The 18,629-nt window shown below is 44.8% G+C and overlaps 1 protein-coding gene and 1 long non-coding RNA gene across 3 annotated transcripts in view; one reads left to right on the top strand and one right to left on the bottom strand.

Moving 5' to 3' along the window:
- LOC147025278 (uncharacterized) overlaps nucleotides 1–18,629 on the top strand; it is a 72,475-nt gene that overhangs the window by 25,882 nt on the left and 27,964 nt on the right. For both annotated transcript variants that reach the window (XM_085886119.1, XM_085886118.1), the window contains exon 4: nucleotides 8,135–8,258. In XM_085886119.1, coding sequence (XP_085742245.1) covers nucleotides 8,135–8,258 — 124 coding nt within the window. The remainder of the gene's footprint in view (nucleotides 1–8,134; nucleotides 8,259–18,629) is intronic.
- The window catches only part of LOC147025279 (uncharacterized), a 39,367-nt gene that overhangs the window by 2,296 nt on the left and 18,442 nt on the right, over nucleotides 1–18,629 (bottom strand). The gene's annotated exons all lie outside the window — the stretch shown is intronic.

Here is an 18,629-nt window from a genome sequence, read left to right as displayed (position 1 = left end):
AGGGAAGTCAGCGTGAGGTAAGAGGAAGGGAAGGCAGATGTGTGGTTTCGTGATAATTACGGTTCACACCGTGTCATCACAATGCTTATGCATAGAATAACAGTGAAGATGGAAACAAAATAATGTCTGAAATCCATTTTCTTCCGGTCATACTATAAATACCGCCCAGAGACAAACACCACCTGGACGCATCCGGAGCCAAGCTGTCCGGAGACAAACACTGCTCGGACACGTCCAGAGGCAAACTTCTGTCCAGACATGTCTGAAGACAAATTCCCGTCCGGACATAAACACCGCTCAGACATGTTTGGAGACAAACACTGCCCGGACGTGTCCGGAGACAAACACTGTCTGGATGCATCCGAAAACAAACTCCCATCCAGACATAAAAACTGCCCGCCCACGTTCAGAGACAAACACCACCCGGACGCGTCTGCAGCCAAGCTGTCCAGAGAAAAACACCACTCGGACACGTCCGAAGAGGTGTGGGAGGAGGGTGCTGCACTTTATTGGGAGGGGGTAGAGCAGGATGGGACAAAGAGAGAGGGGTGGGGTAGAAGAGTGAGTAAAGAGAATATGTTATGCTTTATGAACACACACACACACACACACACACACACACACACACACACACACACACACACACACACACACACACACACACACACACACACACACACACATTAGTACGTGGCCAATATCGGCAATTTTTCGGGAATCGCCAGGTTAGAGTCAGTATGATTATCGACTACAGTACATACGGTATACAACTGAAAAACCTTGAGTAGCTTTCACCGAAAAACAACATCACATTTATATAGATGTTTCAGGGAGATGTTTACAAACATTAATATTTATAAACAGCTGCATGCGACGGGTGGAAAAAAAATTGGCTCGGTAATTTAGAAAACACGTAAGAAATATGGCCAACAGCTCAGAAATCGGATATTATCAAATACTAGCAGGGATACCCGTGATCCGCACAGGAATCCCGTGGATGGCGGCGGGTCTGAAGGAGTATATGTCACAGTTAATTGTAAAATTGTAGAGGCTGCCACCATTATTATTTTTTTTCATCACCACTATAATATTATATTTTCCCCGCCATGTTTTATATGCAGAAGACTCGAGTTCAAAAATGTTAAGATTTATTGCCGCATCAGATAAAAAACCATAATGCCTCAACAATGTGAGGCTGGTTTAATGTCATCATTTGCGACTTAATTAATTCTCATTCTCTAGCAAATTCCGTTGGTCCCATGTCAATCGGCTGAACTTGAAAAATTAACGTTACGCAATCAGGTGATGACGTCATAATTCGGAAACCGGGAAGTCGGAAGTCATTGTCTTCATTTGACTGTAGCATTATTTTTTCATTCTATTGCAAATGGCATTGGCCCCATGTCAATCGGCTGAACTTGAAAAATTAACGTTACGAAATCAGGTGATGACGTCATAATTCGGAAACCGGAAGTACAATTCTTTTACATGGGGACACTCCCGGGTACATGTTCTGTCAGCATGTGAAGTTTGGTGAGGATCAGTCCACTACTTTTCGCGTGCATAGGTCACAGAGAAACACACACACAGACACAGAGAGAGACACACTTTCAACTTTATATATATAGATATTGTTGCTGACCAGGGGTCGGGGGCAAGAACATGAGCGGGGGAGGTACCTCGGGTTCCCATCAGACTCTCCGGAATTGCAGGCCGTCACACATGAATAACTTTGTGGACGCGGTGGGTCACAAATCGACCGTGAACGCCAATAACTCAACCACATGACTTAGGGTCCTCCGTCTAATAAATACCATTTACTTAATGGTCACGTGATCTAATTACCGGGAGACACGCCCTCAGTACGCCTTGTTCAAACCGGATCACCTTACCGGATCAGATGCAGCCGAGCTTAACTGCCCAAGGACGTACCGATTAGAAAAACATATCGTTGGGAGACAATGTCGCAGCTCGGCTAGGATACGAACCATGCTGAACCAATGAAGGAAAAGATGAAAACGAGCTGGGAACATTTCTACACAAAGCATTTATTTACAATTAAGTGAGGAAAGGTATGTGGCACAGTAAATTGGGTTTATTGGTATGTACAGCAAGGATAGCAAGAAATTTGTTTGGTGTGACAAAAGGGAAAGCAATCTTACAAAAGCAGACACAGAGCAGACTTATCCCGTTATGACTTCTACAATCTTAACTTATACTACGACAGGCACCATCACACACACACACACACACACACACACACACACACACACACACACACACACACACACACACACACACACACACACACACACACACGATTAGATAGCCAGAAAAAAAGAGAGTAGATGAGGATAAACGGCCTCCCAACACCTTGCGCGGTCGGACGACCAACAAAACCCAGTTGGCTTCGGGGGAAATAGGGTGTTGAAATACTGGTGTCAAAGGTGTGGGAGTGGGAGGTGTGGTGTAGTGCAATCTGGGTGGTACGGTGCCATGCCAGAGGAAACTGTGATTGCGAGTCAGTAATGATGCTCTTTTGTGCGTCCAAAGGGGACGAAATAGAGGGGTGGAAGGAGAGAGGAGAGAATATGCATGAGGCAAAAGATCCCCAACCTAGTCGTGCATAGGTCTGCAAGTGTAGCGTGTACCTCCGTTGGATGCTCCGTTTGAGCGTTCCCACCTCAAGAGTTGGCGCGTTATCTCCAACTTGGTCACTTTCCCGGTTGCTCGTGGCAATGTGCGCTCCACATTGGTCCTCCGGAATACACACGTCTCAGTCGCACACCAACCGCAAGTAAAGAGCCAGCGACGGGCAGAGGCAAAGAAGAGCCAGTGACAGGTAGAGGCAACGAGTAGCAGTGAAGAAGAGGGCGAAGCAGAGAGGCGAAGGAGAGGGTGAGCTGCTCTGCGATCCGCCTTTTATAAGCCCCGGGCGAAGGGTGGAGTGACGACCCGAAGCGACGCGCTGTGACCCGAATTCTGCTTCTCTATTGGGCCACGGCGACCCTAGCCACGCCCTGCCAGGCTGCTGGGGTCAAAAGCCATCTCATTCACACATCCGGCGTGACACGGCCTGGAGCTCTGTACCAAACTCCCGGATTGCTCTTTCCGCAACCCCTCCTGGCCACCCATCCCGACTGGACGAGGGCCACATCAATCCCACGTGCTCACCTGGAACATTCCCAGCAAGATGCGGCCAGTGCCATTAACGTCCGTTGCTCATCCCCACATCATGCAGTTCAAGTGCAGCCTGAGCTATGCCGCATGCCTCTGTTTAGTGGTGAATTGTATTAGTACAGAGATATGAGGAGGTGTGGGAATATATTTTCCATGTGCGGGAGGTGTTGGTGGTTGAGATAGTGAGTTTTTGGTGAGTGAGGGGTGAGCAAGGTGAGATACCGTTGGAAATCGGCACGCAGATTTGAATGAAATTGCGCGCCATGCGCATGCTGTCTCGTGAGTTTGTTCTTATGTTGATTCTCCCACGGGAGGCTGCATGGTGTGTTTGCTATTCATATCGTGGTGTGTTTGCTTACTTGCTTTGTACCATGGCTAAAATGAAAGGGTTGGAATAGAAATCAGAATAGAAGATAGTGATATGGTTAATAGACCTAGCTATTAGACCCACGCAATGCACTTCATCCCGTTAACCCACGAGACATGAGGGGAAGGTCTGACTGCATGAAGGTGAACAAAATAACTGCCTGGGAATCACTGTATGTTGGGTGCCATTGCCTTAGAGGCATGCGGTTTTGCAGAACCGCAACAATATTTTACTTCGAAACTCACAAAGAGAAAAATATCACCTTTGTTAAGCAAACCCAATAAGCAAACGCTTTAGAAACAGTCGTAAGGACAAAGGAAAACCTGATAAAACCTCCATAAGATATGGGATGAAACTTTGCCACCACGGTACCCTTTACAGGCATGGCATGCCCACACACCCGTAGAGAGTCCATAAAGGTCCAAATCTACCCATATGTACCATGTCCATGTGCGTTGTATACGCATCTCTACCTTGTAGTAACTGTCGACTGTACATCCCGATCAGGATACGAACTGCACCGCTATTGACTGTAGGGTGCTCAGTAAGTGGCTTAGGCACTCAAGCAAGCACTCCAATGGAACGCCTGTCTTGGCAAGCGATTACCAATTGCCGTCGATAAAACCATGCACCTGGAAACTCCCAGGCAATGTCCGATTGGACAAATGAACACTTTTTTAGCATCTGACCTGCTGCTGAGTTCGATTCTGGAGCTTAAATTTTGTAATTCGGCATAGTTTAAGAGATTCTTGAGGTTATGACATGAGCTGAAATTAAATAAAATCACAAACGCTGGCATCTCCGGGTGTTTATCAACATTGCAATGTATCCAGTGATTCATAGCTATGATGAACAAGCATTCGATAATACGAGTGAGGAAAGTAAAACTTTATCAAAAAGAAATTATTGCGGCTTGTTCCAAGTCAAGGCCTGGTTGAGCAGGCCAAAAACATGGCAGCTTCAGACCCCAGTTCGATAACCCAGGAAATACCTTAAGACCCCATATAGAGTGAGGTGGCCGAGGATGTACCTGATAAAAGATATAATTAAATAAGGCCATTAATTATTTTCAAAAGGGGTGTTTTAATAAACGCACACACCCAGTTTTCACTCATGCACTTCCTAGGAATTCCCTTTGTGTGCATGCAAAGTTTCAGGCTGCTAGGTTGCATTGCTTTAGAGTTGTGGAGGAAACACACATGCACACACACACACACACACACACACACACACACACACACACACACACACACACACACACACACACACACACACACACACACACACACACACACACACACGCACCGAAGCAATTTCGTTGGTGTTTCATACCCAAGCTCTCCACCAAATTTCGTCTGTATCCATTCACAACTTTTTGATATATTTTGTTGACAAACAAACAAACAAACAAGAAGACATCATGCAGAGCACGATACTTGCAATATCCATGAAATAAATTTGATCTCAAAAATAATTGGTGGTTGAATTCATTGACCAAATATGCAACAACTCTTCAAATTTCAAGTGAATCGGATGAAAACTGACAATTTTAGAAATGCGGCCTATGTTGACCTTTTGGCTTATGTGAACCTCGAAAATAATTGGTGGTTGAATTCAGTGATCTGAAATATATATCCTCTTAAAATTTCAAGTTAATCGTTTGAAAATTGAAGATTTTAGAAATACCACCTTAGTTGTTGACCTTGGGCCTATGTTGACCTTTTGGTCGATGTTGACTTCAAAGTAGTTGGCTGGTTGAAATCAGTGACCTGATTTGAAAGTCCTCTTCAAATTTCAAGTCAATCGGATGAAAATTGAGGATTTTAGAAATCTCACAAAAGTTGTTGACGTTTGGCCTATTGGTGGTTGAGATGGTGAGTTTTTGACCTTTTGACCTCAAAAACAATAGGCTTCTTCTTTATGACAAACTCTACCATGTGGTGAAGTTTCGTGGAGATCGGTTTAAAATTGTGACCTGTAGGCGACAAACAGACAAACAGACAGACAAACAGACAGACGACAAACAAACAAAATCGGCAAACCAATATAGTTGAAAAATCTTCGGTTTTGTAAGTAACAAACAGACAAACAGAGAGGGATAAAAACATAACCTCCTTCCGTTGGTGGGGGTACTTATTTCAAATGTACCAAGTAGAAGAACCCTGCTATTCATTTACAATTAGTCACTGACTTTAACACCAATACAAACAAATAGTTATTATGGACTTGGGGCATCAAAAAGCGACAAATATCCAACAAACCTTTTAAATGGAGCACCTCGCCGCCATTAGAGCATTAAAAATGCATCATATGTGGCAATAAATGTGGATTGTTGTTCCCAGCTTGGCGGCTCGATGACAGAAGATGCCATTCACATTTTTGCTTCCCCCATCCCTACCCAGTTTTAAAATCCGTGCGGGCACGGGCAAACTTGCTCGTTCAGTTAATGTCATACAAGTTTCATTGACATCTATGTCAGGGATTAACTTCCTGAGAACCCTTGGAAATCACAATTAAGTTCCAATATGTCATGGGAATTGCTGATCAGTTACAGCTGAAGGAGAATAATAATCACGATGTTCCAGGAGCATGTCCAAGATGCTTACATGTAGCTGTTCATGATGAAGATAATTTTGATTGATTGGATGCACTTAATAATCATTATGTAGATTATTCAAATGTGATTGCTTGCAGATGATGTTTATTGATCATATATTGATGATTGTCTGATGACTGTATGCAGCAGACACAAATCGAGTGTGTGTGCGTGTGTGCGTGCATGTTTTTTTTGTTATGCTCCACTAATAGAGGATAAACCAGGCATTGTCATAAACTCAGTATCTAGCCAAACCTTTGGCATAATTAAAAATGAAGGCACCATTCAGTTCGGACGCTTCAACCACCAAGTGGTCTTCACCCAGGAATGTGCAGGCAACAAGTGATCAGTGTTAAGTACCGGAGGGGCCATCACCCCAAAGGCAATAAGCAGATGGTGACATCTAATGTCGTTTTCATCATTACCCTGAGTGTCAGACTGGGTGGGGTTGTCCTTACAGGTCTCAGCATCGTGGGTCTGCTTCAAATTAGCAAAATACTGGATGTAGTTGGGACTTGGGAAGATCCAAATTAAAACGTGATTGAAAGGCATGACCAACTATCGTAGCTGCACCCCCAGAAGCTGGGCCACCATGCTAGTTGGTAGTTTTTTTTCATTTTTAGTCCACTACCGGTTTCACCAGAGGGGACTTTAGGTTTGCTCTCCGTCTGTCCGTCCATCCCACCTGGACCCATCTGTGGACCACCTGTCCACAAACAAACAGACAGTCCATCGCACCTGTGATTTTTCTGAATTTTTTCCCATACCCTTTAAAATATTCAACTGAAACTTGGTACCTGGCTTTATTATGATAAGTTACAGAATAAGTTCGAGTTTCAGGGCGTTTCATCAATTTATCACAGAGTGATACCCTTTTTAGACTTGGAAAATATCACATATTATACATGGCTCGGTGTTCAGCTGCCCTGACTCCACCCCGCTGCTTTACACCAATTGGCTGGACAGCTGACTTGACTCAACCCCAATGAAATCATGCACCGCCACTCCATCATCCATAAAGCAACACAGTTCCACAGAACATTTGATCAAACTTTAGGCCGAGGTGTGTCCATTGCCCATTGCAATTGGAATTATCCCAGGTATATAACAGGGAAATACAAGGAAATCTAACACAGGTGGAGGCCATTCAGCCCATCATGCGTGCACGAACACCATACTAATTTATCTACACAAGGTCCAAGGAAGAAAATGCAAAAAAAGTCTTTAATTATTGAAATCAACTTTAATTATTCAAAAAACACACAACATCAACCACACAATCCCCCTTGACAAGACCCCCACCAACAGCACTCCGTGCATTGCACACAATCACCCATCAATGGTCAAACTACCTAAAAATCTTATCAACATCCCCGTACCCCTCTAACTCCATAACTTCCAGGTACCTATCTAATTCTAATTTAAACTTATCTACTTTTTCTGCTGCCACTACTTTTCCAGGGAGGCCATTCCATATATTACATATGCACATATGCCATACACATGTTTTTTGCTTCATGTATGTACATCAGATTATTTTAATTATTTTCCACACCAAACGTGCCATTATACACCGCCCAAATAAACGAACATTCATTGGGACCAGGAGGGGACATGTATTGCAAAGCAATTCTCCCTCTTGTTGAATGTGGATCTTACCAACCAGAATGTATAAGCCTGGTGTTCATCTCATGGTTAAGGTGGCTGGCATGAGATCTGAGGGTCTCGAGTCCCTGTCGTGTTGTTGAAATAACACCAGGTGGGTTGACTCAGGCTGTCATCCTTCTGAGGTCGGCAAAATAAGTACCAGCTTACTGGTAACAGGGGCACTGCATCAGCAGCACAGCCGCACTTCCAGAAAACAATGCAACCAGCAACCACTGGCTGCATACGAAACAATAACATCGGGTCCACTGAATCCAATGAAACCTGGCTTGTTGGTCTTGTATCATAATCTGTAAAAATGACTTGAGGACATTGCTTATTTACAGAGGCAGAGAGGTTTGCTGCTCCCAGTCGAGTCAACTTCCGCTTCGTCTCACCAACGGCCGTCTTGATTCGTTGGATTGATCCCGTGTACGAGGCAGGAATACGAGAGTTTAATGGGATGGCCCGGTAAGGAGCACTCGGTGCTATTGTTATCATAAAGTGATAAGGATTCCCGTGTGGCGTTAAGAAAAATGACTCATGCTAAAACAGCAGATTGTACCTGTTCGGGCGCACACTTCACCAGATGCCAGGAGGTTGATGTGCAGCTCACTTACAAAATCTAGCAAATGTGTTAAAAGGAGCACTCAAGTATGTCTCAAAGATGGTCAGATTAACTCACGGATTAGGCTGGGAAATGTTGAAGTCAGTTATATGTTGCACAAGGAATCCATTTGGCTCATAAATTGTGCCTTTGTCATATCCACATCCCATGAACTAAATCTATCAATTAACTTATCTTCTATGTACTGATCCCATTCTTACCATTACCTTTTCAGATATTGTGCTATACGTCGTTTTCGCCCCCATCTTTCAAAGGTGAAGAATCACTTGAAAAATTCTCGAATCCGGATCCAGATTCAGATCTTCACCAAAATCGAATCAATTCGTCCTCGTCACACACCCAACCTGTACACCAAGCTTCATCCAAATCCGTCCTCAACTTTTTGAGATATCATGCAATAGCGTTTTTAGCCCCATCTCGGAATGAAGAAGAATGAAGATTTTTTTTCCAAGATGTAGATTCGGATCTTCACCAAAATTTAATCAATTCTTCCTAGTGACACTCCCAAGCTGTTCTCCAAGTTTCGTGTGAATCCATCCATAACGTTTTGAGATATTGTGCTATGTTTCGTTTTTTGCCCGATCTCTCAATGGTGAAGAATCACTTGAAAAATTCTCAGATCCGGATCTGGATTCGGATCTTCACCACAATTTAGTGTTGCCATTCTTGGCCGATCACATATGTACACAAAGAAAATTCAAAACGATTGCTTGAAAACTGTGGCCAAAAAAAATCGTGTGACAAACCGACAAAGAAACAAACCGACAGACAAATGCTACAGCCCAACATGCTTAGCAAAAAAGTTTTGTCGCCAAGTAACAAACAAATAGACAGACAGGGGTGAAAATATGACCTCCTTCCACTTTCGGTGGTGGTGGTTAAAATCAAATAACTGTAAGAAAACGTCCGTAAATGAGAGTATTTGAAAATAAGTGAAGCCATATGCTCACTGAGCAACCCGACACAATGGGGAAGCACGGTACTTTTGTGTGCCAACAGACATCGAAGCCGATACACCAGGAAAAATCACAGAACCATAGGAAAGCATTCTTAAATGAAAATATCCGAAAATAAGTGCAACCTCGTGCTCACTACAGGTGAGCGACCCGAGACAATGGGGACAATGGGAGGTCATGCTGCAACTGCTGCTATTTATTATGTACGTATGAAGCACAGTTTGATATTGCTTATAATGTGAAAGCATACCCACGAGTATACACTGTGCATATATATATATATATATATATATATATATATATATATATATATATATATATATATATATATATGTCTGTGTATATCTGTATGTATATAAATATATATACATGTGTATACATACATACACTTCTATAAATATATATATATATATATATATATATATATATATATATATATACATATATACATACATGCACCTCTATAAAAAAAAAATTATATATATATATATATATATATACAGTCAAAGCTCGTTACTATGCCACCCGTCGGGACCAAGCAAAAGTGGCATAGTAACAAGATTTTGTAAAAACGGCCTTATTTTCTCAAGTTACCCATCTGTAGTTAATCTTTAGACAAAATTTATTCCAGCAAGTAAAAGGCACGACTGTTGTATAAGCTAAGCGAACGGAGAACATACACACACTAACAGAGTTCACACACTAACATATGGCATGGCGAGAAATTCACGACACACAAAGCTTTCAAGAATCGTCGGCTGGCGCATCTTCTTTCGGCGGATCTCGTGCATCTCGTTGTCTAGCCGATCGCACGCTTGCATCACACCGGGCTTCCCGCTTCTCTGCTGCATGAACTTCCGGACGGTGCTACAAGCGCGCTGGGCTTCCTCGAACGGAACGATTTCCTCCTCGACAGTTACCTCGTCATCTTCGCTTTCCACCGGCTCCTCACTGCACAGAATCTCCTCTGCAATCTCCTCCAGCGTGAAATACCCGCCAGTCGCGAGGCGCTCGTCGGCTTCGAGAAAGTCAGACAGCTCGATCTCCTCGTTCTCGTGCATCTTTTCCTCGGCAGGCAGAGCTTCCCAGATGTCGGGCAGCTCCGCATCCTGTGGCTCAGTTTGGATCTCCTCTTCGATGAACTTGGCCTTCGCGAAACAGTTCCTGATCGTCGACTTGCCGACCTGCTCCCAAGCACGCCGGGCGACGTGTAGAGCGTCGAGCAACGTGAACTTGAACTCCTTTCCCTCGTCTATGGCCTCAAGCCGGCGGCATAGCAGGAGCTTCTTGTTGTGGTGCTTGAGGTTCTCTATGATTCCCTGATCCATTGGTTGCGAATTGGCTGTCGTGTTGGGTGGGAAGAAGACCAGTTGGATGTTGTTCAGCTCGAGCTCGGGAGGGTGGCCAGAGAAGTTATCGAGACAGACCAGCACTCTGCATCCCTGCTGGCCGAGTCGTCCGTCCCACGCACGCAACATCTCCTCGAAAAGCTCCGCCGTCATCCACGCCTTCGAGTTCGCCTTGTACTTGACCGGGATCTCTTTGTTCTTGAAGGCACGGGGTTTCTTGGAATTGCCAATCACCAGAAGAGGGAACTTCTCGCTGCCGCTCATGTTTGCCCCAACCAGAAGAGTGATCCTTTGCTTGCTTTTCTTTCCTCCAGTACACCGCTCTCCCCTGAAAGCCATGGTCTTGTTCGGAAGCAGCTGCCAGAAGAGTCCAGTCTCGTCCAGGTTGAAGACGTCGTCTGCGGAGAACTGCCCGAGTAAGGGCCGGAGAACCTGTTGTTGCCACTCAAGAAGGGATTGCGAATCCACCGCTCCAGCTTCGCCCTGCACTGTCTTGAACGTGATGCCGTGGCGCTTCTTGAAATTGCCCAACCAACCGTCGCTCGCTATGAAGTCTGGGATGTGCATCAGCTCGGCCAGTTTCATCGCCTTCTTGATCAGATCACCGCTGACAGGCACATTCTGTCCTCTTGACTGCTTCAGCCACATGAGCACTCCCTCATCAAGCTTCGGGTCGTGAGCCTGCGTCAACTTCATGCGCTTCGATGGAAATCCAGCTTTGATTGCAGCCTCGATTGCATCCTTCTTGCTGAGAATGCCCTTCACGGTGGTTCTCTTAACTTCGACGCCCCATTTCTTGCTAATCTCCCTGGCCAACTTGGACTGATTCGGCTCCTTCTTCGCGGCATCGATGATCTCCTTATTCTCCTTCAGCGTAAAGTCGGTTCGCTTGCGTTTCTGAGCTGACATTATGGGCTGAATTTGAAAAAAAAATGATGTCACTGTTGTACGTGTGCCTGCGTGTCTGTGTGTGTGCTCGCGCTTTTTTGTGTCTCGTTGTGCGTGTTGTGATTGGCTTGTTGTGGCTGGCATCGGGGAGAAGAATTGCGTGTTTTGACACAGTCTGACTATGCGCGTACGTATTGAGTTATGTTGTGCACAGCTGGACTGTAGTCCGTCGCTTCGCCTTTGGACGTGAGTGTGATAATCGAGCACTGCGCAATACAGACTTTTTCACGACTCGTGCCTTTTAACAGTCACACAGTAGTGGCATGGTAGCGAGAGTAGGGGGTGGCATAGTAAATTTATTTTGTATTGAATTTTGTCGGGACCGAGCAAAAGTGGTATAATAGCGAGAGTGGCATAGAAGCGAGGTGGCATAGTAACGAGCTTTGACTGTATGTGTATACATACACTTCCACGTATGTATGTATATAACTATATATATATATATATATATATATATATATATATATATATATATATACATATACATATACATATGTGTGTGTGTATATATATATATATATATATATATATATATATATATATAGATAGATATGTATGTATGTATAGAGAGGATAGAAAAAAGGGGAGAGCAGTATAGTTCCAAAGGGAGTGTGATTACCATTGATCAAGTTATCTCTGGATTCAATTTCTGATGGGAACTCAGTAAAAAAAAGAAGCTGCCATTCTGGTGAGTTACTAGCAGAAGTAACTCAGCAGATACTGTTACTGGCTCTGGACATTAAAGATCACATTGTATTTCTCAAAGTGTATGTCACGGTGTGCTTGTACAATGGCTAAAGTTCCTGCTTGCAGATGTTTAAGTTTTGATCATAGTCTCGGAGTGGGATTAGTACATAAACTACAAATAAATTGATAGATTCATTGATTGGGAGATGGTACAGGCATGATGGACAAAATGGCCTCGTCCAATCTCGAGGTTTTTTTGTTTCTCTTTGGATATTACAAGGCTGTTCAGTTGTGTACTTTGATATATATATATATGTATATATATATATATATATATGTATATATATATATATATATATATATATATATATATATATATATATATATATATTAGGGTGAGCCAAAAAAGTCGAACAAAAATAGAATGTTGCTCCACAAGCTTAAAATTATTCTAATATGATCCAATAACGCGGATAATTTTTTTTTAGCTTGATTGGAGGTGATTTAGAGGTCGCTCCATAGGACGACTTTTAGTCTCATGACTTGAATAAATTAGGGTATGGTCAGGTATGATTATGGGTACTTCTGGATGTCCGAGGTGGAAATGGAGTGCATTTTCGAACTCTATGGGGTCGATTTACTCTAAGAAATGACTGCACTGATGTTGAATTCACTACCATTTCGAAAATATAACCTAAAACAAGATTTATCATGACTGGAGTTGAGTCACTAATCCTCCTCATTTCGATATTTTCTAATCTATAATTAATTTGTTGTCCGTCTAAACATTTCTTAAAGTAAATCGACCCCACTGAGTTCGAAAATGCAGTCGATTTTCACCTAGGAAGTTCAGAAGTGTACGGATTCACATCTCACCATACCCTAATTTTTCAATCAATGGAATTACAAACTATTAGAATATTTTGTCTCATTTACCAAATACCACTATCATCTCCGCTTCTATTGCTGTCTCCACTCCCGTCTAAACTTATTTCTAGCCGGCCCAACATCCAGTGTCTTAGATTCAATGATTCACGAAAAATATGTTCGTTATTTATTTAGTTATTATCTGTCTATAATTCCAGCAATCTGTGTGTGTGTGTGTGTGTGTGTGTGTGTCTGTCTGTCTGCGACCGCCGTTTCTCGACGACCGCCGGTCCAATCTGATTGAAACTTGCCAGGAATATTGCCGGGGCCCCGCAGATGTGCCTTTTCGAGGTTTGATATCGATCGGACAAGTGGTTCCCAAGTTATGGCCATTTTACTGCTTTTTCAGTGTTGAAAAGGTGTGTTCCACCTGGTGTTGAAGGTGTCGTTCCACCTTCTCACCTTATCATGCCAATTTTTTCCCAAATTATGAATAACCGGACGATCACCGTTTCGATCAGATTGAAACTTGCCAAGAATATTGCCGGGGACCCGCTGATGTGCCTTTTCAAGGTTGGATATCAATCGGACAAGCGGTTCCCAAGTTACGACAATTTATCTGTCGACCAATGACAAGACACGGTGCTATGACAACACGAATGACGTCACAATTAATGGTTATTTATTTATTTATTATTTTTATTTTATTTGCACAATTGACGGTCCGATCTGATTGAAACTTGCCAGGAATATTGCTGGTGACCCGCTGATGTGCCTTTTCAAGGTTTGATATTAATTGGACAAGCGGTTCCCAAGTTACGGCCATTTATCTGTCGACCAATGACAAGGCACGGTGCTATGACAACACAAATGACGTCACAATTAATGTTTATTTATTTATTTGTTATTTTTATTTTATTTGCACGATTGACGGTCCGATCTGATTGAAACTTGCCAGGAATATTGCTGGTGACCCGCGGATGTGCCTTTTCGAGGTTTGATATTAATCGGACGAGCAGTTCCCAAGTTACGGCCATTTATCTGTCGACCAATATCTGCGAGAGGGGGGGTGAGATGGGGGCGAGAGAGGAGGGGGAGAGAGGAAGGGCGAGACGAGGGGGGATAGAGGGGGGCAAGAGAGGGGGAGAGAGAGGGGGCGAGAGAGGGGGTGAGAGAGGGGGTGAAAGAGGGGGATGAGAGTGGGGGCGAGAGAGGAGGGGGAGAGAGGAAGGGCGAGACTAGGGGGGATAGAGGGGCAAGAGAGGGGGGAGAGAGGAGGCAAGAGAGGGGGGTGAAAGAGGAGGGCGATAGAGGGCTGCACATACTGGCACTCACCTATGGGCACGCACCTACGGGCCCGCCCCTACGGGTCCGTACTAGTTATATTAAATTAGGGTATGGTGAGATGCGAATCCGTACACTTCTGAAGTTCCTCGGTGAAAATGGACTGCATTTCCACCTCGGACATCCAGAAGTACCTGTAATCTTTGCCTGACCATACCCTACTTTAACCAACTCATGAAACTAAAAGTTGTCATATGGAGCGACCTCTAAATCACCTCCGATCAAGTTAAAATTTATGCACGTTATTGAATCATAGTGGAATAATTTAAGGCTTGTGGAGACAACATCTGAAATTTTATTTTATTTTATTTTTTTGCTGTTTTTGGACCACCCTCATATACATACAGGGTGAGTCAAAAGTAGCGCCCGATTTCTGTTTTTTTCGGCTGTCAGATTCTTTCTGGGAAGTCATGTTGTTGATAATTGTCTTGCAGATTATTAATTTTCGTAATTTATTTATTTTTGATTTTGTTTTGCAGGTTATTGTTGCGAGTTTGGAAAGTTACTGAATTTGCACCAAATTTCAATGAATCAACGCATTGCGGCCGTGAAACATTACTACAAATGTAATGAACAACCAACGATGGCGGCACGCCTTTTGGCACAGGAATTCGATATTAACCCAATTCAGCGAAGAAACATACGATTGATTGTCGAGAAATTTGAAGCTACAGGGTCGGTAGCCACTGCAAAGAAGTGTGGTCGTCCGAAATCGGCAACGAATGTAGCTAAGGCTGAAGAAGCCATCAGAAGACTGGAACAAAGTCCGCAAAAGTCAACTCGCCATTTATCTGCAGAGTTGGAAGTGAGCCAATCAAGTGTTATCCGTATCCTTCACCAGAAAAAAATGGAAACCTTACATTCCACGCTTACTGCATGCCCTTCATGATGGAGATGACGACCGCCGTCTTCAATTTTGCGAAGAGTTCTTAGCTAAACTTCACGAAGAGGACACAATGCCGTCCACCAGGTGTCGTCCACCAGACGGCGGTCTCCTTGGGTTAACTTGAGGCGGTCCCTTCGGGTGGGTGCCTGGAATGTCCTATCCCTAAGAGAGGATGATCACCTGTCTCTGTTATCATCTGAGCTCAAGCGTTTGGACATCGGGATTGCAGCTCTCTCTGAGGTTCGGAGACCGGATTGCGGCGAGATAATGGTGGGTGGTTACACCTACTATTGGTCTGGTCGCTCTGATGGTTACCATACCCAAGGAGTTGCTGTAGCTGTGTCCAATAAGCTGACCCCAATGATAATTGAGGTAATATCGGTCAATGAGCGTATTATGAGATTAAGGATTCGTCACTCCTTAGGTGTCATTTCCCTGGTCTCTGTTTATGCTCCGACTGAGGCGAGTGATCTCACCGTGAAGGATGCATTCTACGCCACGCTCGAGTCTGTGGTTGATCAGTGCCCCAGACGAGATACACTTCCAGTCTTGGGGGATTTCAATGCATCGACTGGAACTGATAGGGATGATTATGAGATGTGTGTTGGTCCCCATGGGTCAGGAACTATGAACCAGAATAGCACTAAGTTCCTTGACTTTGCAAGAAGTCATGGACTTAGGGTGGCTGGTTCATGGTTTCAGCGCCCACAAGCTCATCGCTGGACTTGGTATTCCAACGCTGGCGGTGTGGCAAAGGAGATTGACCATGGCCTCATTGATGGTCGTTGGAGGATGATCCAGAACTGCAGGGTCTACCGGAGTGCTCAGTTCCTCAATACTGACCACAGGCTTGTTGTAGCAACTCTAAAGCTGCACCTTAAATCCTGGAGAATGGTACCATCCCAGCCTAGGCTGGATGTTGGCAAGCTCAGGGATGAGAGAGTAGCTGAGGAGTTTGCGAACAGGCTGAGTGGACACTTGGGGGGTCTGGGTGCTTTGAGGGGTCCTGAAGAGTTGTGGAGTGCCTTCAAGACCACCGTCCTTGATGTTGACGGTGGATGTCTTTGAACTCACCGCAGGGCAAAGAAGAATTTTGTCTCTCAAGGGACACTGGATACCATTGACCAGAGTCGCAGGGCCAGGCTGAATGGCAGAGCTGAGCTGTTCAGGGAGCTAAGGCGTAAAACTGTACGTGCCCTGTGGGTGGACAAGGAGGCCTATGTGCGAGGAATCTGTGAGGGGGTAGAACATCACCTGTGGACAGGTGATTCTCGTCCCGCTTACAGGGGAATTCGCGCATTGCGTTCATCCAAGCCCATCTCTCGGAGCACTGCAGTTAGAGCAGAGAGTGGTAGGCTCTTGACAGAGGAGTCTGAAGTGAAGGCCCGCTGGGCCGGTTACTTTGAGCGGTTGCACCAGGCTGATCCACCAGCTGTCTAGTTGGACGTTAAGAGTGTTACAATCCCTGTTGCTGACCCTCAAATCAACTGTGGTCCACTTTTGCCTGTGGAAACACGGGCTGCGGTGAACCAGTTGAAACGCGGCAAAGCTCCAGGGATCTGTGGCATCCATGCTGAACTTCTCAAGGCTGGTGGAAATGCTGCACTCATGTCGTTGCTTGCAGTTTTGTGCTCTGCCTGGAACACAGGCATCATCCCAACTGATTGGAAGAGAGGCCTTGTTGTTCCTCTCTGGAAAGGGAAGGGTGATCGCCAAGACTGCAACAACCACCGCGGGGTGACGCTGCTCTCAGTGCCGGGCAAGTTCTTTGCTCGGATAATTCTTGATAGGGTTCGCCACCATCTGCTTGAGCACCAGCGTCCAGAGCAGTCAGGCTTTACACCAAAGAGGTCAACGATTGACTGTATCCTTGCTCTTCGTGTCCTCACCGAACGCAGACGAGAGTTTCGGCAGGGGCTGCTTGCAGCCTATGTTGATCTCTGTAAAGCGTTCGATTCAGTGAATCGGGATGTCCCCTGGAGGATTCTTGGTCTTCGTGGGGTGCCACCAAAACTGATCGATCTGATGTCTGAACTCTACTCTGGTACTGAGAGAGCTGTGAAGTGTGGTGGTACCATCTCTGACTTATTTCCAGTTGTTACGAGAGTGCGTCAGGGGTGTGTACTGGCCCCACACTTTTCAGCACTTGTATGGACTGGATTTTAGGGAGGATGTCGGAGGGATCAAGCTGCGGTGCATCGTTTGGGAATGTCAAGATCTTGGACCTTGATTTTGCAGATGATGCAATCATCTTTGCGGAGACTTTAGACATCCTCTTGGGCACCCTCGAGGTGCTGAATGAGGAGTCGGAGCCGCTGGGATTACGGGTTTATTGGGTCAAAACTAAGATCCAGGCTTTCGGTGACATCTTGGATGCTGCTGTCCTGTCTGTGTCTGTTTGTGGTGAGGATGTTGAGGTCGTGGAGAGATTCACTTACCTTTGCAGTGATATTCATGTCTCTGCTGGCTGTGAGTCAGAGGTCAATAGACGTCTGGGTCGGGCCTGGGGAGTCATGGATTCACTGGATCATGGGGTGTGGCGCTGCCGGTACCTGTGCGGGAGGACGAAAGTCCGAGTCTTCAGGTCCTTGGTACTTCCAGTCTTGCTCTATGGATGCAAGACTTGGACTCTGACCTAGCATCTGAGACGGAGACTTAATTCCTTTGGTTCCAGGTCTCTTCGGAGAATCCTTGGCTATCGCTGGTCGGATTTTGTGTCCAACGAGCGGTTGCTGAGAGAGACTCGGATGAGATTTGTTACCTGCATAGTCCATGAACGTCAGTTGCGGCTGTATGGACATGTGGCTCGTTTTCCTGACGCTGATCCTGCTCACAAGATTCTCTCAGCGAGGGAGTCTCATGAGTGGAGGAGGCCAGTGGGCCGACCACGTGCCTTGTGGTTGCAGCAGGTTGACCATCATCTCAAGGAGATGGGGATGGGCCTGGCATCTGCCTGGGGGATGGCCAGACGGAGGCCCCTGGAGTTCCGGCGGAAAGTGGACGCAGCGACGTGCTGTTCTGGCACATGCTCCAATTCCTGACCTGACATATACATAAATACATATATACATATATACATATATATATATACATATATACATATATACATATATATATACATATATATATATATATATATATATATATATATATATATATATATATATATATATGAGC

This window comes from Eptatretus burgeri, chromosome 6 (genome assembly GCF_056783735.1).
Source record: "Eptatretus burgeri isolate ZD-2024b chromosome 6, Ebu_testis_v1, whole genome shotgun sequence".
NCBI lineage: Eukaryota > Metazoa > Chordata > Myxini > Myxiniformes > Myxinidae > Eptatretus > Eptatretus burgeri.
Note: the sequence above shows the minus strand (reverse complement) of the source record. Positions and strands in the feature narration are given on the sequence as shown.